This window comes from Brienomyrus brachyistius, chromosome 13 (genome assembly GCF_023856365.1).
Source record: "Brienomyrus brachyistius isolate T26 chromosome 13, BBRACH_0.4, whole genome shotgun sequence".
Lineage (NCBI taxonomy): Eukaryota > Metazoa > Chordata > Actinopteri > Osteoglossiformes > Mormyridae > Brienomyrus > Brienomyrus brachyistius.
In genome coordinates, this window is record NC_064545.1 from 27228839 (window position 1) to 27255235 (window position 26397).

At 50.0% G+C, this 26397-nt stretch overlaps 1 protein-coding gene across 1 annotated transcript in view; it reads left to right on the forward strand.

The window, feature by feature from the left end:
- Positions 1-1857: 1857 nt before the first annotated feature.
- LOC125706847 (zinc finger protein 423-like) overlaps positions 1858-26397 on the forward strand; it is a 32776-nt gene continuing 8236 nt past the window's right edge. The window contains exons 1-2 of the mRNA XM_048973688.1: positions 1858-2963; positions 25311-25373. Coding sequence (XP_048829645.1) covers positions 2924-2963; positions 25311-25373 — 103 coding nt within the window. The 5' untranslated portion in view covers positions 1858-2923. The remainder of the gene's footprint in view (positions 2964-25310; positions 25374-26397) is intronic.

Sequence of the window (26397 nt, forward strand, 5' to 3'; positions counted from 1 at the left end):
GGCAACATAAATTTAACATGAACTCGCCTGCTTTGTCACAGCGTAATGCAGGCAGCGTGTAAGGAGGCGTTGAAGAACCTCAGATAATCGGACTTAAACATGTTAAAGATGTGAGTGACAAAGGGGCTAATGTGGAAATCGCGGCGTTTTAGAGAGCACCAGCGCGCTTTGTTTCCAAACGGGCGCCCGTATTCTCCCCCAGACAGCCTATGTGTCGCTCGTTAATTTCGATGGGTTGGATTCACCACGGGAATTTACCGCCATTCTGCTCCTTTGCCCCCGCACCCCCCCGAACGCGAGTGCCCCATTTTGTTCAGGCAAAGCGCTCGCCTGGGTCGCGAATCAGCCCTTTCAGCCGCAGACTGGCTAGTCACAGCACATGTTTGCCCTTAAGACAAGATGCTCACCGCACATGCAGGTTGGACATTTTCGGGGAAATAACAAGAGACCACTTGAATTTCACCCACACGTTAGGTAGCCAGGGCAAGGTCCTAACAAAAGCAAAAGCGCACAAAAATGACAGAGGGTGTAATTGCTTGCTATGTGATTTAACAATGCAACTTTTTAAGCTATTCAAATCTCGTCTGTCCTTGACCCTTGATGAGGTTGTAATGTGGGTTATTTTCCCCTTTTATCTATCTGAGAAAGGGGGCTACCATTGAGAGCTTTCGCTTCTGCATGCCAGCAGCTTCTCTCTGGGGCGCCAGAAGAAGCGCTTTAAAAGGTCTCCAGGCGCGCGGTCATTTCAGGCCCGGAGTTCAGACGAGCCAAGAGGGGCCCCCTCGCCAGCGGGGAGTCCATTTTAAAGGCCGCTCTGTCTCTCCACGGGGGACGAGGCTCAATCTGCGGGACACCCCGCCGATCCCATCAGCACGGGGAGCCCACCAAGTTATCCATGACAACGGCCGGCCAGAACAAAGCCGGCGTGTCCTATAGAGCGTCCGCATTGTGCGGGGGGGGGGACGTTTCCCCTTTTCCGCGCCGGGCTGGTGCTTAACAAACGGACATGTGTAACGCACACGGGTGTGTTTTAGAGGTAATTTGCGGATGGATGAAAGATAATTCACCGGTTAAAAAAAGAAAACTACTTCGTGATTCACTAGATAGACCACCACACATAAAACAAGAGAAGGTTATATATATATACACACACACACACACAATTTTGTTAAATTTTACATGATAACACTCTATTGCACTGACGCGCGGGCAGCAAAATGCGTTTGGATAAAATGCAAGCGTGTGCTGTTACATTTGAAGTTATAAAAATGTCAAACTTTATCAGTAATCCCCAAGCCCCGAATGCGCGGCGTATTGCCCCCGAGAGCAGCAAGAAAATACAGGCGCACTTCTGCTGTATTTCACCGGGAATATACACCGCGCGCTTCCCTCACAAGCACTGGGAACGCGGCTTGGCTCTCCGGTGAACCACAAGGCTGCACTGAAACTGTGCAAATAAAGGTATAATCCTCCGGCTAGACTGGATCCGCAATCTGCATAACAAATGGGATTTTTTTCTACACCGCATGCGTAACTTTACTTAAAATTATTTCTTAATGTGATAAGCTTAAGCAATCAAGTAAAACACTTGTATCATTTAAATAATTACTATGCAACATAAACATCCGTAAGAGGGAACTAATAGCAAACAAAATGTACTGAGAAAAAAATCTCCTCCTTAAACATACAATTTTAAAAAATTGTGTCAGTTAGCTTTCGTCCCTCCTAGTGTGAGAACAAGGCGAATAGTGACAGAGCAGTGAGCGAGGGGGCAAAGTAAGCAGGAGCGAAAGGCGAATCCAGTCCGTCTTTTTATCCCGCTCGCCGCCGAGTTCCTCGAAGCTCCGTGTTTTGGCCCCGATCTGCGCTCCAAGTTAAGCTGTAGTTTCCATGGCTGACCATGGTTTGGTGCTGTTGGCTCTCTCTGTCTGCTCAACCCAGGCTGTGCGGAGCTCCCTGCGGGATCACAGCGCTCCCCCGCCGGGACCCTACTCTCACATCCTCCTGCTGGGACTCGGCTACATTTCCAGCCAAGCCTGGCTTTATTATGTGTGTCTGCACTGCAGCCGCGCCAGCAGTCGGATCGGGAGGCGGAGGGAAGACCAGAGTCAGGACAAAGAAAAAGGGAGAGAGAGGCTAGCGACCGCAAACATTTCTGTTTTTGAGGAATTTAAAATAAAGCGGAGAAAAAAATCCTAAATACAATCCCCGCGGGTGAGAATGCTGGCTGAGACGGCGATGTCCGTATCGCAGCCTGTAAAATAACGGAGGTGCGAGATGGCTCGATGCAAGTAGGACCAGGGCAAAAATATATATCGCAGTATTTACTATAACTGCACCAAGAGCACGGCGGAGCAGGCACAACGGGCGACGGCAGGAGGAGAGAGAGGAAAAGCAACGCCAAGCTCCTTTAATCAAAATTATATAATTGCTCAATTAAGGTAATCAGATCACCGAGACGCGCTGGCACCTTTTCCCACGGACAATCAGGTGTTACGGTACCGCTGCAAAATTCTGGCCCCCGCGACGCAACTTGCAAGTCGGACTGCGCGCACCGGTTTGAAGCCGCTGCACCGTAAGCGAGATCTTTCTGCGCCGAACAAAAGGACCGCCGGGCAGCCGGCTAAGCGATCGCCAAGTTATCCGGCCAGATCTACAGGTTGAGCCGAAGAAGTTGCACTTAGAGAGGAAAGGGGGAGCAGATCCAGGAATAAAGCTTTCTGTCTTTGTTTTAAACTGGCTTCCGCTTTATTTCCAGTGCTGCCACACTCCTCCAGCTACTAGAGACTGAAGTTGCCGCATTGCAACAGGCAAAGAAGTGGAGGGGGGAAAAGATCAAGTCAATCAGCCCCTCTATATGTTTGTATACTGGTAAAGGCAATAGATCGGCGAAGAGGAAAAAAGATACCGCATTAAGACGGAGATGTCTAGGAGAAAACAGGCCAAACCGCGCTCCGTTAAAGGTGAGTATTTTCTGTAATGAAGAGAAGGGGGGAAAGATGGACTGCAGCATGACCAATAAGATTTCATGGCTAAATTTGGCGGGTACTGTGAAATTCAAAGATTTAATATCTTCTGTCTGTGTTGTACTTTTTGTTTGGGCACTTCCCCCAGCTTTGTGGGTGGTGAGAAGTTCAGAAGCAGTGTGAAGCGCAAGCGCTGTGTTTTATTTTACAAACTCGTCGCTCTCAAGATATTATAATTGTTGTACAGCGAGAATGGTAACTATTATATGATGTAGTATTTCTAAACTTCAGGTTTGACTAAAAATCGACACAATGTGGATTTTTTTGGGGGGGGAGTGCGTTTTAATAAGAGCTGTAACTTTTTATTCTTAGTTCTGTGTTTTTACGTGACTATATATGTGTGACACTTTCAACGTGGCGGTGATTAATATTAGTGTACCGGTTTGTGGTAGTACGACTTTTTCCTTAGGCGAATAACTGTCGGTTAACACTCAGAATATCCATAAGTCAAACTGGGCGCACTGGGAACTGGTGTGTGGATATTTAAATGTTTTGCAGTAATTGATTACTGTTTTGTAAAGTGTCGTTTTTTGTAGACGTAAGTGTTTACATCATAGCGCGAAGAAAGCCAAATGGCACTGTGGTTTGCAGATCATGGCTGTCAGATGCTCTTTATCACGCAATCGGAGTAGCGGGTCGTGCCGGACACACGTCCCCTTCGCACGCGCTTCTCTATCGCAGTCTCACCCGAATCGTACAAGGCGGTCAAACAATAGTGGGTGAGAAGCCCTGGACGTGATCTGATTGTCTAACCGCCCCCCTAAGCCCTCACTGCATCCCAGTGCTATGGCCCCCCAAGCCCCACTCGTAGAACGCACGCAATGGCATACGTTTCTGTTAGGCGAGAGGGACATTTGGCACCTTCGCCCCCGCCAAAAGCAGATGGGCGTCAGGCAGCCATGTGCTCCAGTATTTAGAGACTCCAGTAACGACCCCGTTTTTTGTTCGCATTTGCACCAGCCTTATGAAACTGTATTGGGCGGTCATGTCTGCAGTATACATTACAATGCATTCACTCCAGTTTTGTAAGTTTTGATAAATACCCCCTTTACAGAAGGTGTTATTCCTGAATGGCCGGCACAAACGCAGCGTGTATGAAAAGGGTGCCGGTGTTTAAATGAGCCGAGTTTCGTGTCCCTGACACGCCGCAGCGGCTCGCTCTCACCGTCACCGGACACGTACTACAGTTATTGCTTTTTTATATACCCGCTTTACTAGTAATGTCCTCCTTCTGTCATTCTTATTCAATGCAAGCAAGACAGCTATCAGTAATTGGCAAAGAGGTCTGAAACGTTTGTGTGAGATTTGGGAGCGAATTGGTCAAAGGAATGAAGCAATGAAGCCCCCCCCCCCCCCCCCAAAAAAAAAAAAAAAAAAAAAAAAAAACCTCCCAAGCACCGCTGTCCTTTCCTTCCTGGTGAAATTGACCTGTAAGTTAGGGCTGACGGCTCTGCCGGAAATAAAGGTGCTGCATGCGGGGGCGGCCGCTCCGGCGTGTGAGTGAGACGCTCCGCCGCCGCTATCGCTGCCCGACACCTTTCCGACGCGCTCGGAAATCGCGGCCGAGCGGCTGGGCGCCTGGCGCACCGGGGACCGCGTCTCTCTTCACACTCCAGCTATTTCAGCCCGCTAACTCAATACAGAAGTGCGTCCCCCACTTCATATTATCACCCGGCACATTTGCCTTTTAAAATTCTTCTTCTTCTTTTTTTAAATTGAATTTAGGAAAGGCAGCTCCTCACAATGAGCGTTTGGGAATAAAAAATAATTAGGCTTAAAGCGTTTGCGGTATTAATTTAATTTCGAGTTGTTGAAGGGGTATGTGACAATACGGTCATTTGCAAAACACCGGTCATGAGCGATTATGAAAATATTTAGCCTCCCAATTAGTGTTTTGTGTGTGTGTGTGTGTTTGTAATGGCGTTTGGGAAGGAGGGCAGGGGTGTTGCTGCTTCATATCCCCCCTCGTGTTTAATGCGAGGGTGCTGGTTATTAGGACTTAATTGCGGGGAATGAATGCAGACGGTACGCAAATGGAAGTGCGGGGTTTATAGTCGGTCAAACAGATCTGGACCTTTTAACTTGACAGCAGCATTGGTGGGGAAAAAACTTGAGGCTGGTTGAGTGAATCTAATGATATCAGTTCCACTTCACCTCGCTCTCGCCGCCTCATTCCCCACTAAATTATACTGCTGTTTATAATTACATCGTCCTGACTTTTTCCCTGATAGTTGAGCTGATGGGACAAATTACTCCTTCTTCCAAAATTCCAGCATGGCACTAAAATACGACTTTTTAATATTCTGTAGACTAGTTAGCTAAACGGATTTTGCGATTGTTCCAATTCGACTTTTTAAAATATGGAAACGTTTTGTGTGGAAATTGGGCCGTCCTTTCATTTTGTGCCCGATAAAGGTTACAGTAATTTACAGTATTGCCTTTCGATACCCTGCGTTTTCCTCCTCGATATCTTCCTGTCAATATGATCGATTTGACACCGATTTATTTATTTTTCTTTTTTTGAGGTTGAAAACAAATGCGTGGCCCTTGCTGTGCATCCTGTCTGGAATTTTTATTTCCCCATCTAGCACATTTCTGAGTACTTTTTTCCATATCACCTGTTTTCCGTATTTGCATGATTTTTTTTATTTTTTATGATCTCCTCATATACACATTCCAGAGTAGTAATAAAACGCCGGGTCCTGTACAGGAAACGGAATATTCTCCCACAGATGCACTGCTCCCCGAGCGGCACGTATGCCGCAAATGTCAGGGCGCTGTTCCTATAGACCTTGCGTCGGGTAAAGCAGTTTTGGGGCCGCCAGCCTAGGTAAATGGGGCCTTGGCGAGAGGACGCGCAGGCGTCCGAAGGGCTGCCCGAATACACGTGCGCGTCCGTAAATATCTGGAGAGACCCGGGGGAGTGGGGATGATTGCACGGGGGGGGGTTGATGTCTGCTGGAGGGGGCAGCAAAAGGAGGAGGAGCAGGGTTGGTTAGCCATAGGTAAAACCTAGCTGACCCAGTAAATCTCTCTTTAGCGTGTGCTTAGGATTCTGGTCCATCTGCTGTTCCAAATGACCATGTTGACAGGGACTGGCCATGTGACCTTTGTGGGTCCCGCTTGTGCTCAAATGTTTCCAGTACAGTTAGAGGAAAGTTGCTCTTGAGGCCGTGTCCAACATGGTCGCCCCCGTGCTCATTTGGACGGTCTTCAGACGCGGCAGCGTTACGCGTTACGCTGCTTATGGCGTGGTCCGGTCCGGGGCTGCTTCATGTTGCTGTCCTGCTTGGCTCACTGGGGCTCGGGTGGCGGAGAGGGGAGGGGTGGGGTGGGGAGTGCGGGCCTTACCCCGCAAACCCCCCCCCCCCCAACTCTGCCCCCACCGTCTGTTTTTGCCATTAAATGGCCCTTTTATGTAGTGGAGACCTTGGCAAGGCTACGGACGTTTTATTGGTCAATGGTCTGTTATAAAGGAGTAAGTGGATTACCACAGACTCGCTGAGCTGTGATAACGGGTTAGAGGGAGGCTCAAATCCTTTTTTCCCAAAGCTTTTCTAATGTGGAAGGTTTTTTTCTTTTTTATCGTTATCCCCAGAACTTATCCTGGTCCAACAGCAAATATAAATGCCAATATTTGTGATAAATTTTTACTCTGCCTACCTCACTTTTTTTGAGCAAATAATCCTGCTTTTCTAAGTAAACTTGACCAGAGATGAGTCAAATTTAGCCTGTCTAGTTCCCCTTATTTTTAATATATATATATTGCATTATTTACTGTAATATTTAAAAATGTAGCTTTTAGTTTTTATTTCCTGGGAGCTCTAATACAAATGTATTTGACTCTCTTTTTTTTTTTAACATTTACCAATTTCTGTTCCTGAAGCGTGCAGTTGTGCCCGACTGCTTCTGTGTGAGACGGGCAGGTCTGTGTGAGACGGGCAGGTCTGTGTGAGACGGGCAGGTCTGTGTGCTGACGGTGGATTCACAGCGCCCCGCGCTCCCTTGAATGTTGGTGCCTGGCTAGCAGTCCGCTGTCTTCTCTGATCAGTTTGTGTTGTCTTTCACGCGTAGGTGTGTGCTTGCATTTGTCACACTATATATATATATTTTTTTTTTCTCTGTGTGTGTACCGTTTTTCGACTTTCGTACATTTATGCAATATTTGGGTATTTGTTTAAGCCACCGAAATGTCTTCGCTATCCACACAGCATCAGAAATTCTGTCAAACCATTGAGCATTTTGACATTAAATTATTGACATTGGTTATTGGGAGACCTGCCATTCCGGTAGCCTGGTTCACTTCTTCTTTTTTTTCTTTTTTTTTTTGTGTGTGTAGCCACAAATGGGGCCAGCGAGGATGAATAACTCCCCCATAGCCATTCCTCATCTCTGCTGCCTGTTAGCTTTGTGCATTACTTCACTCTGCTGCCCCTGCTGGCCTGGAGGCCAAAGTGCAGCTCGTGTTTGAGACTCCCCGGTGGGCACGGCGCCTGCCAGTGGCGGGTCCTTATCAGCGGCTGGCCTGGTAGTTTTGCGTGGAAGGATCTGCGTTGGTGTGAGCGCTTGGTGCCGGCGTTCCGCCGCACCGGCTTAACCGCCGCTTTTATTGGCTCTGTGGACCCGTTGGCCCGAAAACCTTGTGCGCGCCGGGTGCCTGCTCCTTGGCGCCGGTTATTTCTAAAAAGGGGGACGCCAAGGCCACTTTTGCCATTAATTCTGTTTGTGTCATCCTGGCCCCCAATTGGGGTGCCAGATTGAACCCTCTTGCACCTCCCGGTGGAGTACCCTGCTCTTAGCCGCCTTGCTCCAAAGCCGCCACTGGGCCAGACCAGATTAAAGTGCACTGGGACAATGGGAGACGGCCCATCCAAAGCCGTCCACCCCCGGGGTGGGTCGGGTCTGTGCCGTTACAGTGCCACTCAGCCACAGCCGAATGCAGGCAACTTTGTTGTCGGTTTCAGCCCCGAATGATACAGAAACGCTACAGCAGGTGGCGTGGTGGTTAAAGGCGTGGGCTGAAATCGGACGAGTTCTGCTGCTGTGTCCTTAAGTGGAAAATGCTTTGGTTATATTTTCCAGCTCTATGCATGTTTGAACATTGGGAAATTTTCTAAGCTACTGTAGCGGTTAGATAAGTCTCTGGAAGGACTGCAGTCACTCTGTCTATGGTTTGTGTATCGTTTGGTTGAATGGTGCATCCTGCATCCCTCTGCGGTTTCGAGAGAGAGAAGAAATCCACTACCAATGAAACTTGGCTGGGGGGGGGGGGGGGGCACCTGCGATAATCTGCCCTGACACCGTGGTGGGCTTTCTGGTGAAGGTCATGTAGCCGGCGGTTAGTGTGGTGGGGGCACAGAATGTGCCAGTTAAACTTCTGTTACTCGTCAGCCAGCCAGCGCGTCATGTGACCGAATGTTGCATCTTAAGCGATACGCCTGTCCACGTCCCCTATGGGTGATGCGTATGGCAGCCCTGAGCCACGCTGGGGCCCGCAGGTCAGAGGGGCTCGTCCCTGTGCTCTCCCCCCATTCCCTCTGCATGCTGTGGGGGGGGGCACTGCGTTTCTGGGTGAACTGTGGCTTGTCCGTACGTCGTGCATTAAACATAAGGAGAGAGGGCAATTAGCCTGCCTGCTAAGCCAGGCTGATGCATATATTAATCGAGCTTTGAGGGCTCAGTGGCTCCACCATCAGGTCTCCTGAATGGCCTGGGGTGGGGGGGGTTTCTTTTTTTAATCCCTGCTCCAGGGTTGACCTCCATCATGACCTTTGCTGAGCGCTTGACCTCCCGTTGGCTGGAGTTGATGCTGTGAAGTGGGATGGGGGTGTTCATTCTGGGGGGGGGGGCTGGTTTTGTGGGTCAGAGGCAGCCACACAGAGTCCGCTTTGGTGTCACTCATTGGCCGCAGTGGCTACAAAAGTCTCTGGTGCTGCAGCGGAGTTTTCCGGAAACCTGTGCATGGCAACATGCATATTAAAGGAAAATGTTTTTGTTGTAATGGAGGGTAAAGCACTTGTCCTCTGCGCGTGTTTGTATTGCGTCTCCTGTGCCCCCCCCCCGCCCGGCCGGCCGGCCGCCCCGCGCTCCCTGTCCCCCAGCAGGCCACCTCGCTCCTCGGGCTGCCATCGTTGGTGTCATGCAAAGCCCACGCGGCACTCTGTCTAAAACAGGGTTCCTAATGTTTCCAGAAGGCCGAGTGTGCCGCTGTCAGGGTGGCCTTTTGGGTCCGTGGCTCTGTTTTTAAACTCGTGTGTGTTTTTGTCGAACTCGTGCTTCGCCCCGAAAGTGTGCCAGTGAGAGGCCCCGCTCCCGGCCCGCTCCCGGCCCGCTCCGAACGCTGGTGCCGCTATCCTCCCAGGCAACGCGACGGATCTCTGATGCGAATTTCTACTTCTTTTCTGGCTTTAATTTTTATTTTTTTTCTTTTAAGTAGTGTTTTAAATTTTTTTCTTTGATTGAAAAAGACATGTTGGGGGGGGGGGGGAGATCTCCAGCAAAACATCCAGATGCTGACTTATAGCACAAAAAGGGAGGGGATGAATAATTTGGTCGCGTTGAATTTTAAGAACAGATGTTACGTGGGAGGGGGGCGCTGTATCAGTCTTTCCAGTAGAATGTCAAGGTCTGGGACCCAAAAAGTACCCAAAAATGGGGGCTGGGGAGAGACCAGTACTGAGAGAATAAATGTAAGAAGGGACTGGAGGAATGTCCTCCTGGTGACTGGGACGGGCGTAGCACTGCCATGGAGAGGTTGGTGTAGGCATACTACCCGAGGGGCAGAAAGCGCCCCCTGCTGGGGAGGCTGGGGAAGCTCGGCAGTCGCGTCTCTCAGGTTGTCCCCCTGATGTAGACGCGTGTCGGGGGTGTCGACGGTCACCCTGCAGAGCTGATCCGTCTGTCTCTCGCACGGCACCAGTCACATCACACGCCGTTGACGGTCCCACACGCACGTGCTTTTTGCAGGCTGTGCGAGTCTGGTCTTGTGCATTGCATGCTTGTTTTGCTGCAGAACTACCATTGCAGAGCTGTATCTGAATAATGCCTTCGGTCAATTTTATAATAATTGCTGCATTTGGGGGTGGGCGGGGATTTGGAATTACTGGGCCCTGGTAATGGGCCTCACTGTATGTCACTGCATTTTTGCTATTAAAGTGAGGTTCTGGGTAAGCAGTACTTTGAGGTCTCGAGCGTTCTCTTTTGCTCTCTCTCCCCCCACTCCCCCCCACCCCCCCCCTCTCCCACACACCCTCGCTCCTAGAGGGACAAACCTCCTGGTATCAAAGCAGCGTAATTGGCTAAACTGCATGCAAAAGGGGAAAAATGTCCTATTTAGAGGAGGCTGGGAAAAAAAAACCCAGCAGCATTAGATGCTTATCTAAGACAAAACAAGGAGCTCATTTGGGCTGCAGTGTTTAACACAAACAGGGATGGAGAGGACTTAGAAAAAAGCAAACTTTGGAAGTTAACAGGAAAGGTCTCGAAAGTAAACTCACTTGTAATTGTTACGAATGCGCCCTGAAAGTTACTTACCAGCTTCTTCCACGCTTAGGACTACTGACCAGTTTAAATGTATGTGACCCCCTCACCCCTCCCTCTCTCCCCCCCCCATTTCACTCTCTCTTCCCCCTTTCTCCCTTATTTATGTTAAACAATAAGAAGTCGACATCATTCTTGTGGGTGTTTTGTTCATGTGTGCTGCGCTGGTGAGCCCTGGAGCCATGGGGGCCCGGGGCCCGTATGTGTCCGCGGGGGGTAACGCTAGATGTGAGATTAGTGTTCGCTGTGATGCGGCGCGGCGCCCCGGTGGTGCCGGGGTGCTGTCACACGCTCCTCGCTGTCTCTTTGGCTCATTGTCATGGCGCCCGGTGACTTCCAAATCGATCCCGAGCCGTGACTAGCCGTGCCTTTATCCTTGCGCTCGACTCCATCTCCGAGATGGAATTAGTCTTAGACGTGCCTCCCCCCGCCCCCCCCTGACCTGGGGGGAGAGGCTACTCCTCTGGGCTGAAGTCGGGTGCCCCCCCCTTCCTTTCCCCTTTCATCCGGCCTCGCTGTCAGGACGCGGGCGGCTCCCCCCCGCCAGGCGGTGGATAATGGAACAGTCCAACGCCGGGGTCCTTGAAAGAGCAGATGAAGGCGGCCCGACCGCAGGCTTTCACAAAGGCCGGCCTACACGCGTGTGTCCCTCCATGACATGCGTGTACGGAGAGACCCGCTCACCGCGTTTGTGTAATGTCACTGACACAGCGAGCAGGATGGTGATCTCTGACGGCTTATGGGTGATTAGATCTTTTGCAGAATCCCGCATAAATATAACAAACGGTATCGGAATATTACCAGGATCAGTTGCGGATTTGGAAGGTTATTTGCCAAATCGTACCTTTCTAAAGTGTACTTAACGCATCGATTGTATGTATCCATGGCAACGATTGGAGTTGGCTACCCATAATGTATGAATACTAGAGTGTACTGCTGCTAGTGTTTTGTTTTTTTTTTTTTTTTGAGGGGGGGGGGGGGCTATATTAATAACGTGTGTGTGTCTGAGACACTGTGCACTGACAGCTTGTGTTGCTTCTCCATCCCTTGATCCTTCAGGTCTCTTGTCCTGGGCTGGCAGTCGGGGGAGGGGGGAGGGGGGCTGGGATGGTGGGGTGCTGGTGGTTTAAAGGGTAGCTGCCTCAGGCCTTATTACACCCCCCTGTCCAGCATCCCCATCTCAGTTTGATGGGGGTCCAAAGCCATCCTGCGTTGCCAAACCGAGCTGAGCCCCTGTGGAAGTTGCGGGGAGGGCAGGAGGGGGGAGTTGGTTCGTGTGTCCTTCAAGTGTCACAGAGAGCCCCCAGGTTATGTGCGAAAGGCCCGTGTGTGCCAGCAGGTGGTGCATTCTGGGAACTGTCAGGACTGGTGTGGCAGCTCCCGCAATCCAGAATATCATGCTAGGTGTATGTTTCCTGCCTGGACAGCTGTGGGAAGGTGGCAAAGGTGGGTCTCCTTGTTAGACCCCTTGTGACCCTGTCTGTCTGACCCGCCAGACAGGACTGCGGGGGCCGGTCTTTACTCACCTCCCTGATGGCCCCACTCTCAACATGGGGTGACATGGTGATGGTCTCTGTCTATGATGCAAACAAACCCCATAATGTGGCATATTGTACACGAAGCCATGTTTTCTTACCATTTCCATGTGTCACGGTTAAACTTTGTAATATGCTGTCTACACCCATCTCTGAAAACGTTATTCCCTGTATGTTAGGATGACTACAGTCTAAGGGTTCGCTGGAGTGGCCCATCAGCTCAGTGGCTTGGGGACGATCTTGGGGACGATCTTGGGGCCGTCCCAGTGGATAAGAGTCCAGGATTCCTGTGCCGGCAAATGTGTATGAGGAGGGAAGGAGGCAATGTGAATGTGAAATGCCCTCCCCTTTTCATCTTCACCTTGCCGTGTTCCTCGCCCTTAATAAATGCTTCATGCTGCCATCAAACGGCATCGGATCTCCCTGGTGTGGGTAGAAGGCGGAGAGGAAAGGGAATGGGATATGTCAGAACCTCAGGGGCCTGGCCCCGCTGCCCGCCTGGCGGATGAATGCGGATGTCTGGTGCGGCAGGGTACAGGTCTTCTGACCCCTCATGCTGACGACCCCACGCGGAGGGAGGCCGGCATCCACCCCAAGGGAAGTAATGCCCTTGTCCCTCATCCTGCAGTAGGGTATAGGGGCACCTGGGTATGTTTGGCAGTTAAAGGTTTGCGATCCTCATCTCTGTCAAAATGCCTTTCATGTCCACGTCGCGGTCAGTTCACTGTGAGTGTAGCTTGAGACTTAATGACGGCTGATATCTTTCTTAATGGATTTTATTGTGCATCTGGCAGTGCAGCAGTTAGTACCGGACCTGTCTTCAAGTCTCTGCCTCCATGCGTTCTCTGTGATTGTGGGGTTTCCTTTTGGGTACTTTGGTTTCCCCCACAGCCCCAGAACATGCTGAGGTTAATTGGAGTCACCAGGTCACCCATAGGTGTGCATGTGTGAGTGAATGGTGTGTGAATGTGCCCTGGGTTGGTGCCCCATCCTGGGTTGTTCTCTGCCTTGTGCCTTGTGTCCCTGGCATAGGCTTCGGACCCCCATGACCCTGAATAGGACAAGCAGTTACAGAAGATGGATGGATGGATCTCTACAGCGTATTTCTGTAGCTGAAAGAAGTGGATGCATACGTGTTTTTTTTAAAACAAAAAAAAAGTTCTGAAGGCAGAAGGAAAGATGATTGGTTCAGAGAGAGAGAACTAATCAGATTTTAGACATCGGGTTGGTCTGATCATCCTCCTCTGGTTGCTTGGACACATCTTCTCTACAGTGTGATTGGTTATCTCTGAACAAATAATTTCTTTCCTTCTGAACATTTTTGGATAAGTAAAACTCTCATGAGCTTTAAAAGCCTGGTATGTTGGAGAAAAGTACTGAAATGTTGTTGGAACCATACAGAAGAGAACGTACGACGTACGGGGGAACGTAATGAACTTAACACCTGAGACTAGTGATCATCCAGCAGAGACCAGACGGAACCTTCCTGATGGTGAACAATGCCAGCATGCAGGACCAATGAAATTTTAGATGAGGATAAACCAACATGGTTTCCACAGGGGATTCGGGGGGGGGGGGGGGGGAGTTACAGGCATCTGGTGGAGCACTGAGAAGACCAAGCAGAAGCTGGAGACGTGGAGGCCAGCCGCTGGGACCTGAAGTGGCTGATGAAGACATTGACACGTTTCAGCTTTGGTCCGTGAAGATGCTCTTCTTGCACTTGGATGGTTACTGTACAGGTCGGCTTTCTGAAGTTCCTGCACAGCTATTCATAGCTTATTCATAGAAATTGTGTATTTGATGCCCGTCGCTGCATTCTGAGCGCGATGTCGTGTCCTGACGCAGCCAGGCCGTGCGATTTCACTCCCGAAACCTTACTGTTTTCAGTGTGATATCCCTTAGTCCCCTATATTACTCTGCACTGTTTATTACAAACTGCGTCCTTAATGTTACAAGTTAAAAATTAAACCAAGTTATTATGGGATGAGAATTACTCTCAAATGTGGTTTCTACTATGTATTTGTGAGAAATCGATTAATAAATGTGTTACATTAGTAGTTTTTCCTAAAAGTTATTAAAAACAAAAAAACAAAGGCTGCAGTCGTCCCGTGGAGCTTCTCCGCTTGGATATCCTTGCCGTTGTTGACAGCCCATTTCGCGTAACTCTCACAGAAGCTCAGCTCCTCATATTCTGGGTTTTCTCCTGCCCTGGCATTGTGATGAATTAGCTAACGCTGTCATCCAAATACCGGATACGTATGATTTTTTTATTTTTATTTGAAGTTGGATACTTTAGTGGTTTAGGGGTTAAGAGTACAGTGGTGAATCCTCTCCTGACAGTGCCAGTGTCCCTTCAGATTAGGAGTCTCATCTTCTCATCCCACCTACTGTCCGGAAGGTCTGACCATGCGTGAACGTGGTCTCTGAAGACCTCCAGTGCATTTGGGGGGGGGGGGAGATGGGACGCGCTGTCCATGGAGTCGTCCCATCCCCTAATCGACTGTGTACCGAACCCAAAGATGCCAGAATGCGAAGGGGCTGGACCTTCCACTCGCCTGCCGTGACGAAGAAGGCAGTTAAGGTAGCCGCCCCTCCCCGGAGTGGCCCGGCGTGTCATTTCGCCTCCTCTCGCCTCCTCTCACCTCCTCTTCCGCGTGCACGCACGCCTGCCGTGACATTCTGTCCCCATCGCCCCGTTTAAACGCGGGTTTTGTTGCCGGTTTATTCCCGGCGTGTCTATTTCGGGAAGTCTTCGAATAGCAAAGCAATCCCACAGGCTTTCTCACTCCTCTTCAGGCCAAAGGGCTTTTTTTGGGGTGGGGGGTGGGGGGGGTGCATTGTTTTCCAGTTAAGGAGAGTGGAAGTGCTAGAGGGAGACGTTGGAGTCATGGTGAGGTGTCTTCTGCCCTCCTTCCGTCGCTGTGAACTTCTCCGACTCCTGGACGCAGTCATTCCTCCGCTTCTCTTGTGCTCCATCTCCTCCTCATTTCTCTTCCGCATGGGTCTGTCAGTTGAATAATGAAGCTGCCTTTCCCCAATCAGAATACAAATTGCAAAATGAACCGGAAATTATTCAGTCATTGCTTGTTTCTGACACTCAGACCTTGCCTGTGTTGGAGTAGACTTTGTAATTTTTACCTAGTGCCTTGGTCACTCAAACCTGCCAAGTCTGAGGCCAAATCACAGCGTTCCGTCTGGGCCTGTAAGTGACATGACTCTGAAGACTGGGGTAACACTGGACACTGGGCTGTAATTGGGAAGTGCTGCGTCCCTGTAGGATTGGTTTGTATCTGTCTTGTTGGCTTTGTGTTGGAAATCTCCCTCTACATTAAAGTGTTAGTTGGTGGGACGCCCCCCACAAAGACATACAATGTGACCACAGTGGCACTCATTGGCCGCCTGATCTGTTCAGCTAAGACACCATTGTGTTGTTGAAGGTAACCCCCCCCCCCACTTCCTGTCTGTGTTTTTGTTTGAACCTCATTTCCTTTTGATCTGAAGGGATGCAGCTGGACTGTGGAGGAAGAAGATGGAGGGAGAGCCTAGGGGGTGGGAGAGTGATTTGCAGGTCTACCTATTGGCCTTCAAATGACATGGCCCTGTTTGGGAAGGTCTGAAAGTATTACTAAACTGAGCTCGTTGTGCCATCACCATCGGCAGCAGCGAACTGCATCAATATGCATGGATTATCTGGAGGAAAAGGCACATTCCTATATATTATCCATGTTGTACAAGATATATTGAAGCATTCCTGATAACTCAGAACTTTCCAACCATTGCCTGGTTTCCAACCCCCTATGGTACTTGGGGGGAGAAAAAATTACTACTGAACAGCTGAGCTGAACGGATTTCTAATGCAAATTTGCACAAGCAAATGATAATTCCACTTATGTTTGATGCTAACTTAATATGGCTATCGGAAATTAGCACAAAGTAATCATGATATACTTATAGTAGGGCTGCAACAATTCATCGAGTAACTCGAATAACTCGATTACAAAAAATCCTCAATACAAATTCTTTGCTTCGGTGCTTCGTGTAATCCGCACGACTACGTACTGCTTAGTGATCAGCGTGTTTCACCCGGAGGATTATTACTGTCGCACAGTGTGCTTACGCTGCATTACGTGTAGCAGGTTTGATTGGATGGCGCGATGGACGAAGACAGGGGAAAATAGCGAGTTAAGTCAGAGAAAAAGAAAAATGTCTAGAGTTTGGGACCATTTCAAACAAAAGAAAAGCGAAAATACTGTACAGTGTTGTCTATTGTAAAACCGAATCAGCTTACCACAATAGCACAACGTCAATGATTCAACGTCTCAACAGATAGCGCCGAGTCTATGCATTCAGTCCACAGAGTGGGACCAGTACAAGGTAAGCGCGAGCGTCACTCACATTCGCCGCTAAAATAGACCTGCGATAGAAACAAATTTATGTGTGAATAAAAAAAGTATAACAAGATTCAGCCCAAACGGCACCTGTTTTTCCTCAAAAAACACTGATAACACAACAGCAGTGAAAATGATGCTGTCGTTAATTAACATGGAGCTGGAGCCCGTCTATACACTAAGCGCAAAGAGACGGTTCCGTTACAGAGATGGTGAACTCGGGTGCAGTGAAGGAAAACAACAGCAGTGCTTGTAAACGGTACTAAACCTTTACTGGTAAAGAGCTGGCGAGAGTCCGTAATCAAACATGCTGAAAGGTAAAGAAAAGCAATGTTTTCAGCTGCTCCCATCCACCGCCGTTTGTCTTGCATAGCAGCAAGGTTACAGTAAAGCTATTCATGGTAAAATAGAAGCTGTTTGTATGCAGATAAACTGTTAGCTTAGTTTGACACAATATTTAAATCTGGCAACTTGCAGCAGGCTGACAGCAGCCGTTACGTCACACTTTGTCACAGTGATACTGCAGCCAGCATGCAGGGGCGAGTCTAAAGGGGAGCATGGGGTGTACTCAGCTAGATCTATTTCAAGGCTTTAGTAATATTATTCTGCAGACTTAGATTAATATGAATAATATTACATAATTATAATATTAATAATATAAATAGCAATGTGCTTTCTGTGTGTTCCGGCAACATCTACACCATGAGAACGTCTATTTTCTGCAGCAGGAAAAACTGCGTCAAAGCGGAGGGCAAGCTTCAGTTCTGAGCAAGTTGATATGCTCACTTTTCTTCATTGCAACCGCTACATGCTCCTTTAAAGGCTTACACACACACACACACACACACACACACACACACACACACACTGATTCTCTAACACACTTAAACACACACTCTCACTCGCATTCACTTACACACACATGAACATGCACACACCATTCCTACCTCATCCAGTAGATATAATCTTGTTAGAACTTTTTTATGCCTCATATAAATGTACAAGAATACAGAGAGTAATTTAAATTTATGCCTTAGTTTAAGATATATGTATACTTTTTTTCAGTAATTTTATTTGACATTTTATTTTTGCATTTAGGAAAGTGTTTTCTTTAAATATATATATATATGCACACAAATGCACTAAAAGGGTTTAGTTCTTGTCAGTTCTTGTATGGAGTTCAATCATTAAAAATGTTCCTAAAAAGGAAACCCATAAGTTATTAATTTTAAGAGACCCATCTATTTTTGCTTTTTTGTATAGTTACTATTGCTCTTTAATAAGACAAAAGTATTTCTTAACCGATTACTTGATTAATCAATGGAATAATCGATAGAATACTCGATCACTAAAATATTCGAAAGCTGCAGCCCTTACCAAGCTGCAGTGGAAAATCTCGGTACGGCTCAGATACGGGCCTGGTTCCTGTATGCCAGTGGAAAAGTGGCATTTGCTGACAGATGGCCTGGGAGCAATGAGGTATCGTCCGTGGGGGGGTTTGTGCATGGCCGAAGGTCTCCTTACTAGCGAAAAGCTCCATGAAAACGTGACTTTCTGGACGTCTGCAAGTAATCCGACCTCTTGCCCCTATGGTTTGCCCAAGCGTGTCATCCCTTCAGCAGTCTAATCTTTTTTCTGCCCTTTCTCTGTCCCGGACCCCGGATCTCGCAGCCATCCGAGCCTTGGGAGAGCCCCCACCCCCCGGTCCCTGAAAACCCCTAGCTCGGGCAGCTGAGATACACCCGTGTTTTGGGTACGGCTTTGGCTGGGCAGAGCCCTCTGAGCTGAGGGTGTTGCTGAGGATTTACCGTCTGTCCTCTTGCCATGTGTGCTGTTTTTAATGTTTCTCTGGCCCGATGTGGGCTTGTTTTTGTTTTTTTTAAGGTGTGCTTTGTGCTGCAGACTGGTTTTGGTGCTGATAAAAAGTATTTGGTTAATCAGCTTCTTATGTCCCAGTTGAAGCTTTGAGGACAGGCCTCTGGCATAGATTTTTTTTTTTTATTATTTTATTTCATTTTTTTTTTGTGGGGGGTGGGGAAAGAACGTGGTTGGGGATGTGCAGAGCAGATTGGCGTCACGCTCGCCCAGTGGCGTGTCACTTCCTGCCAGACAAATGTGGTGGACGGCCAATGGCTGTAGAACTGAAATCCTGGGGGAGGGAGGGCGGGAAACCCCTTCCTGTATTCTGTCCAGCAGGAAATGCCAGCCACGCCACTTGGCTCCTCTCCAAGGCCTGATTGGACACAGTGACCCATTTCTGTGATAAGAGATCCAGCAGAGGCCCATGGCTCAGCTCCCCCCCCTCCCTCCCTCGCTGGCGGCCTGGGGACCTTCAGCTCTGCAAGCTTAAGCTCATGTTGATGGGGACTGAAGGGGGGGGGGGGGCAATGCAGACTGCTTTATCGGCACAGTAGAAGCATAGCGGGAAATGCTGCTTGCTAGTCCACCCCCACCCCCCTGAATGTTCTCCTTCGCCTGCCTTTTGTGACGTCAGAGTAAACATTCGGGTAAAACGACTACTTTATAAGTCGGCCATATCCTCAGTGTCTGAAAGCCGAGTAGCTGAGCCCCCCCCCCCCCCTTCCCGGATAGTGCTCTGAGCCTCTTGCCCAGCAGGAGGTGCCGATCTACATCAGCCTGCCTTCGTGCCGTCTTGCCTGACTTGCTGGGATGTCTGCCCATTGCCGCGGTGGCCGCTCTGTCTCGGGGCCGGCATCTCGCACGGGGCCGGCCGGCCTCCCACGGCGTCCGTGGCAGCTCCCGCGGCGCTGAGCGGAGCGTGGAGCCCCCGGGCATGACGGCCCTCAGACAGACGCCGGTAACGTGCTGCCGAATCCCCCAGGGCCCTGTCAGCGCCACCCCACACGAGGCTGTCCAATCAGAGTGCTCCATTTCGGTTTCCGAGCGTCAGAGTAGTCTGTTAGAGGGAAGTACCCAGAGGCTGGAAAGTTTGTGTTTTGGTATCCGTCTTCATTATGGGATGAGGTTGCTACACACACTTACGGTATCTTTCTCAGGATTTTTTTTCTGGTGCTTTGAATCAGTGCCAGTAAACAGGCCCCGACCCGGTCATGCCATTGACGCGTACATCCCTAACGGGAACGCAGGGTTTGTTGGTAGTTGTAAGCGTGATGCATTCACCTACGGAATGGGGACCTCTCTCCGGTGCTCCCTGTCTGTCCCACTCTCACGCGTGCTGGGTCAGGCCCCCTCCCCTGAGGGCCGACCTCCAGCGCTCCCTCCTCTGGAACCTCCCCAGCTGCCGCGGCGTGAAGTCGCTGATGAAATCCGGCTTCCTCCAGACATTTGGGGGCGTGGAGGATGCGTCAGTCCGTGAGGTTATTTTTTGCACCTTAGCCGTGCTGTAAATTCCTGGGTGTTAATCGGAGGCCTTCGCACCACGGTCTGGTTCCTGTAGAGATGTAGGGGTGGGGGGGGGGCAGCTTTCAAGGGGTTGAAGTGCTAGATTAGGGGCACTGGAAGATGGTCAGCTAAGAGGAGGGTAGACCCATATACCTATACAGGCTGTGAGTAAGGTCAAAGGTCAAATACTCCCTCTACCTGTATGTGCTGCAGCCCCTCCCCCGGTGATGTCTGACTGTACCATGCTCTGTTTTCTCATCACCCCTCATAGACGGTCCCTTCCCCCATATCCCACTTTTAAGATCATAATTAAATGGGACTATGTGTTCTGTCATCCCCGACGATTTGGGTGTCCTCGCTTACCCCCCTACCTCGACTACGGCGGGACTGCTAACGCCGCACCTTAGCGAGCTGCGAGAACACAAACAGCGCCTCCTGCCTCCTGCCATGAGCGGGGTAATTAACGCTGGAGAAGTTAGCGATATCGAAATAAAGTGTGTCAAGGTATGAGCGCGTGCCCTTGGGAGACGAGCCTCTTTATTCTTAAATAAGAGTTTAGAGCGGGTCTGGAGCACAGTACATGCCGGTTATGTCTGCGCTCCACGCCGCCCCGCTTGTTTGTTTTCTCTTATTTGTTAACCCTCCTCACCACCCTCCCAGAGGAGTTTGTCAAAATGTCGACTGTCATATTTAGTGGGGTTTTTTTTTTTTCCCCTCGGTGTGGCGGGGGGGGCATTTTTTCACTGGAATTATGGGAGCTGATGATGTGATGCACTTGTTAGCTGCTGGGGGTGAATGGGTAGGGTGTTGCAACACCGGGGGTACAGAAAATTTGTGGGGGGTTGGGGGACTAGACACGGCCATTTGCCATGCGGAGGTTGTGAAGGTGCTGTAGGTTCGAGGGAAGGTCCACTTAATGTCGTACTGTCACTGTTTATGGTTAAAAACCTGCTACTGAGTGTCACAGCAGGGCACAGATGCTGTTCAGGGCCTGGGGTCCTGAGGAGTGGTGGAGGGGTCGCCTGTTTCTCTGCCTCTTCTGGGCACAGAACAGGGAACCCATCCCAGGCTCCGTGCGTAAATCTGTTTCTCGCCACGCTAATTCTATGCAAAATTGATGCAGTTTCTTCCCCACTTTTCTGGGTTTGGGGACATTCGGAGATGCCAGCAGGTTTGGTTACGGGGCCTCTGAAAGCAGACCGCTGCACACACAATGTCCTCATTGTGAGCCATCTGGCTACTCCGCGCACACATGACTCACACTGCACTTGGGTGTTACTTTTATGGAAAGTTGAAATATGTCATTTTAAAACCGCCCGCAAATTTGTTTTCCGACATCAATTTTTTTTTTTCTTTTCACCGCAAGGGGAAGTTTATTGACTGGGACTGCAGCGTGCAGTGTTTTATGGTGGGTCTTGCCCGAGTCCCATCTGACGAGTGGGATAAGAGCCAGCTGGAAAGGTCCTTTAATATATATTTTAACCTGGTGCAGTTATTTATCATGTTTGTTTATTTTGAATGTTGTTTTCTTGTTGTTGTGGGTTGTTGGATGGTTTTGGGGAGGGGAGGGGGGAGGAGATGGGTTGGACTGCTTTGCATTCGGTTGTGGTCATACTGTTTGCTTAAATAAGGCAGGACCAGTGTTTGGGCTCATAGAAACTGGTCTGTTCAGTCTGAAGAGAGCGCTGTGACCTCGGAGTTCGTGATGAGTGTTGGGCTCTTGCAGAGGCGTGATACTCGCAGGCATGTCAATATAGAAAACAGTTACTGAGCACTGGTAATTACCGGGGGGCCTGTCTGCTAACAGCGTGACTCTTGTTCCTCAGAAATTACCGTGTTTGTGAGTTGTGAACCCCCCCCCCACTCCTTCTCTAAGCCTGTATTGTTTGGCTGTCGGGGACATTCCTGGTGTGTGGTCTCCGACTCTCCCTTGCAAGCCCTGAAAAGTCTGCAACATCTGCTGGACTCCTGAACTGCACATCTGTAACGGCCAGCCCACTGCCGACGTGTCGCCGACGTCTCGCCTCCCCCCCCGACAACCATAACGAACGGCCGTGTAACAGCAAGGAAGTGCGAACGATTCAAACCGCACAATTAATCTTTATTTTTTTATTAAACAACGCATACATGCTTCTGCTCTCCTTATTTGGATGCCATTGGTAATCCGTGATTCTCTTGTACTGTCTCAGGAGCGCAGTAGGGGTCTGAGTCCCCTGGCAGACTCTTCATGGGGGCCCTTGAATGTGTAAAATTGAGCTGGGGGGGGCCCAAGGTGCCCAGAATTTTTGGCTCCGCCCCTGCATTGTCCTGTGAAGTTTTTGTTTAATTTCTCGTTGTTAACGTGCCAGAAATCGCTTAACTCCAAGTCAGAATGTGCCGGTGTGTGTAGCATTTACCGCAGTATGTGGCTTCCAACTGTCGGTAATGTTTTGACATTTCTGATGCTGCATAAATAAGGCCGATGCAGGGAGCAAGTTGTTGATGCATATGGTCGCAGGGGTTATGGTTCAAGTGAGCAGGCTCCTGTAGGTGGCAGCGCTGAGCCCAGGGGTGTTTGTGGCGGTGCACCCTCGTCATTCCTCAGACGCCTCCTCCCCCACCATTCCGGTCATCACGCCTCTCTCTGCCTGACTACACTCCAATATTCTCTCCCTAATGAAGTGTTAAATTGAGGATGAGCGCAGCCCTGATTAGGTGTAATTTCCAGGCCCCTTTCTCCTCCGTCAGGTAGGTGAGTCGCCATCTCCGTAGGACAGGCGCTTAACGACCCTGCTGACGATCAGAAGGGACGCAGTCAGCCCCCCTCCATCAGATTACCTTAATTTATCATAACATGGCGGGAAAATGCTATAGATAAGTCTGTCCATTTTCATTTGTTGGTTTGTTTATTTTTTTGTTTTATATTATTACAGTTATTATTTCAGTGCTCCCCAGTTAACGGAGATTCCCGGACTTTTTGAGGTGAGGGCATCATAAGGGCCAACCTTGTCATTAGCCAATGATACGTCTTGAATCTTTGATGGACAGAGGCTGGGGCACTCCAGGGCCCAATCAGCTTTCAGCTAGTGTCCCTGATGTCCCGCCCCTGCATACAGCCCCACCCCCAGTTGGACTCCTAACGCGTTCCTGACCCGCATCACTGTGCCAGTCGGCTCTGCAGGCGCCTGTTCTCATTCGCTGAGCCACCGCTGTTCTGACATTATGGCACATATCGGAATTGACAGACTATGCTAAGCACACGCGTAGAGCAGAATTACGTAATGTTCTCCTGTAGCCCATACATTTAGCATACCGTTCAAAAAGATTTGACAGAAAGTAACCGGTTATAATTACGCTTTCTCGTTATTACGTGTTTACTACATTGTTATAACGGTACAAGTAGCATGCATACTCTTTTCCAGATATGAGCAAGGACATAAATTAAACGCACCATTGCAGAAATGCTGCACTTTTTTTTGCATTTTCTGTTTTCGTTCATGCTTTGTAATATTCCGAATGAAGGACAATTTCAGACAAGAACTGTAACGAGTACAGGAGGGAATCAAGCTCTGTTGCATGCTATATGCTGATTGTTCTTTATCAGATTGTAAATACTTTAAAAACCACAGGAATCTTGTTCTGATCATGTATATTTCCTTTGTAGAATGTTTTATCGCCATTCGAAGCTAGATGTGTGTTGTTCCGGCAGTATACGTTTCTTTATTAGAACGTATTACCAACATTGAAACCCACAGATATTTTACTCTGAATATTTGGGCACGTTACCTCTGTTAAAAATAGTTTAATGTCCTTATCAGAGTACTTTACCCCTCGTTAAAATATGCAGGTATGTTATTTTGATAAAGTATGACAGACCCATAAATTTGATGTAGCCATAAATTTGCATTACCAGTATTCTATCCTGATAAAGAATGGCAGAATGTCAGGCACCACCCATGTACATATTGGCTCTTGTGTTTATAGACCCAAAAGGCTAGAAGTGGGTGCAAGAGGGGACGCTGTCCTCTGATCCAGCTGGCAGTACCTGTATCGATACCAGGCCAGAAAACGCGGAGAAACCGGACCCACTAAGCGAGAGGTGCAGCAGTTAAACTGGGCAATTTTTCTCGTGCCACAGAAAAATGGTAGCTGGCACCAGTGGGCTGGACTCGAGCAACGAGGGAGACCCCGCCGGTGGTTTGGGGGGGCCGTCCTGTCCTCTGCTTCGCCCCTGTGTAACAAACGGGGTTCTGAGCCCCCACATGTTACCAGGCCTCCCAGTAACAACAGGAGCCCCTGACCCACGGTCAGAAGGGCCCGAGACAAGGCAGGACAGGACCGGACGCCCCCCAGAAAGGAAAACAGAGGCTGTTGCTCTTGGCAGGATGGTGGTGGGGGGGGGGTAAGCTTGGGGTTGGGGAGGTTGAAATATGAGGTGTTAGCATAGTGAAAAGGCCTGGGCTAGTGGAGTGGGAGTCTGTCAGGAGGCGGGGGGATGTAATGGGCTTCTGTGCAGAGGTGGGGGTGGTGTTCTGGGCGTCACTGAGGAGGAGGGTATCCAGTGAGCTGTGAGGAGGACAAGGTAGGAGAAGACAGGTTGTTTTGGGTGTATGTGTAAGAGAGCGAGTGCTGTCGTGTTTACCCCCCCCACCCCAAACAGCAGAGCGCCCCCTGTTGTCCCTCTGGATGCAGCTGCCTCACGAAGCCGCGCCTCTGGTCCCTTCTCTCCGCACATGCTTAACATCTCCTCTCTGCAGTCTGACTAACAGGGTCCTTATACTTCACAGGTTTTTCTTTGTGGTCGTTAGTGGTTTTCGCGAGCCGCCTGCCCGCTTCAGTACCCTTTCGCGCTCCTGGCCCCTTAAGATGTAAGGGTCACGACCTCTCCTCCCCCCACAAACGGCCCTACCGCTGGCCTGATTCTCCCCAGGGTCACTGCAGAGCAATGTGATCGCCCAGGGGGGTCTGGGCAGCTGCCGATTAAGTCGTCTGGACTCTGACTCTCGGCGGTAGGAGCCGTGGGGTGGGGGGGGTGCCTTCATTGTCTCCTGTCTCTGGCCATTTCCTGTTTGTACCAGCACCACATCCTGCCCAATTGGTTTGAGGAAAAGCCACATTCTTCTTATGGTTTTTTTTTTTTTTTTTTTTTTTTGTTCTGTCATTACCTGCTGCAATTAAAAAGTTTTGCCTGGCACTGTGACCAAGGTCAGATGTGCACCGTGTTTGTAGCCCAAGGCTGGAGGGGGGATGTGGAGGTTTGGGTTAGTGGAGAGGGGTTTTGTGGCCCTTGGGGAGGATACAGAGGCTAGAGAGGGGCCCAGCCAGTGGATGTGGTCACGTCTGTCTTTGTCTTATTTAACATCTTGTAATATCCCATCGTTTCAGCTGGTCAGTTCAGACACTTGGAAAAGCAGATGTATGTTTGAAAGCTGCCCCTAACCTCACCTCCCCTTTTTCTGCGTCTCCCCTCCCTTCTGCAGCTGTAGAGGAAGGCGAGTCGTCGGAGTTTGCCGGAACCTGGGAATCCTCCTCTGCGCACACAGGTATGCGACCCCCCCCCTCGTGTTTAGCCCAGGGCGCCTGATGGCAAACTAACCACCACCAACCCCAATGGCGCCCCCGTGTGGCTTGGAGGTGCAGAAACGCATCCTTGTTCTGTGATGAGGGGGCCCTCTCCTCCTCTCTGCGCTGTAGTGTGGGGGTGGTGGCTTGGCGGCATGACGTGAACCACCACTCCCCCCCCCCCCCCCAACTGGGAAGTGCTGCGCGTATAAAACATGGCAGGGGGGGTGGCTCCCCAGGTACTGGGCCGTGTTCCTCCGCGCCTCCTCCTCCTTACCCCCTTCTATCTTCTCGCTCCTCCTCTCCCTTCCTTGCCTTCCTGTGCGCCTCCTCTGCTCCTCGGCCTGTCTTTCCTGTGTTTGTTAGGGCTGCTGCTCTTTTCACCCTCTCGGGGCCTTGTGCTCAGTCAAAAAAAAAAGTCCAATGAGCCCCCCTCCTATTCCCTGGGAGATGATGTTGACAAGGACACTGGCAGGATTTTCCTGGTATTAAATTCAATTCTGCCCCCCCCCCCCCCACATTCTGGAAAATGTGTGATGTGTGTTTAGTTTGGAAGGAGAGTGTGGGGGGGGTAGATGGGGGGGGAGGGTGAGCATATAAATGGAAGAGCCAGACATCCTCCCCATGCTCCTCAGTCCCCCTGAGAGCAGTGTGGGCCCCTCAGGTCTGCCCTTCCAGCGGGTGGGAGTGGGGATGGAGGCGGGGGTGGGGGATTGGGGCAGAGATGCGTGCCACCCTCCACCTCTTCCCCCCCCCCCCCACAACCCCCCACACCCCAACCTCCCGTAGCTCCCAGAGACAGAAAAACAACCCATCCCTCATGGGCCCTGAGGGGGGGGGAAGAGGAAGGAGAGAAAAAGTGCATCTAACACGGGGGGGGGAGAGAGAGAGAGAGAGAGAGGAGAAAGGAAGGAAGGAAGGAAAGAAAGCTGGAGGGGGAGGAGTGCGGTTCCTTCAGGAGCAGAGGGTGTCAAAGCAAAGTCCTTACAGGCCGCAGGCTGAGCT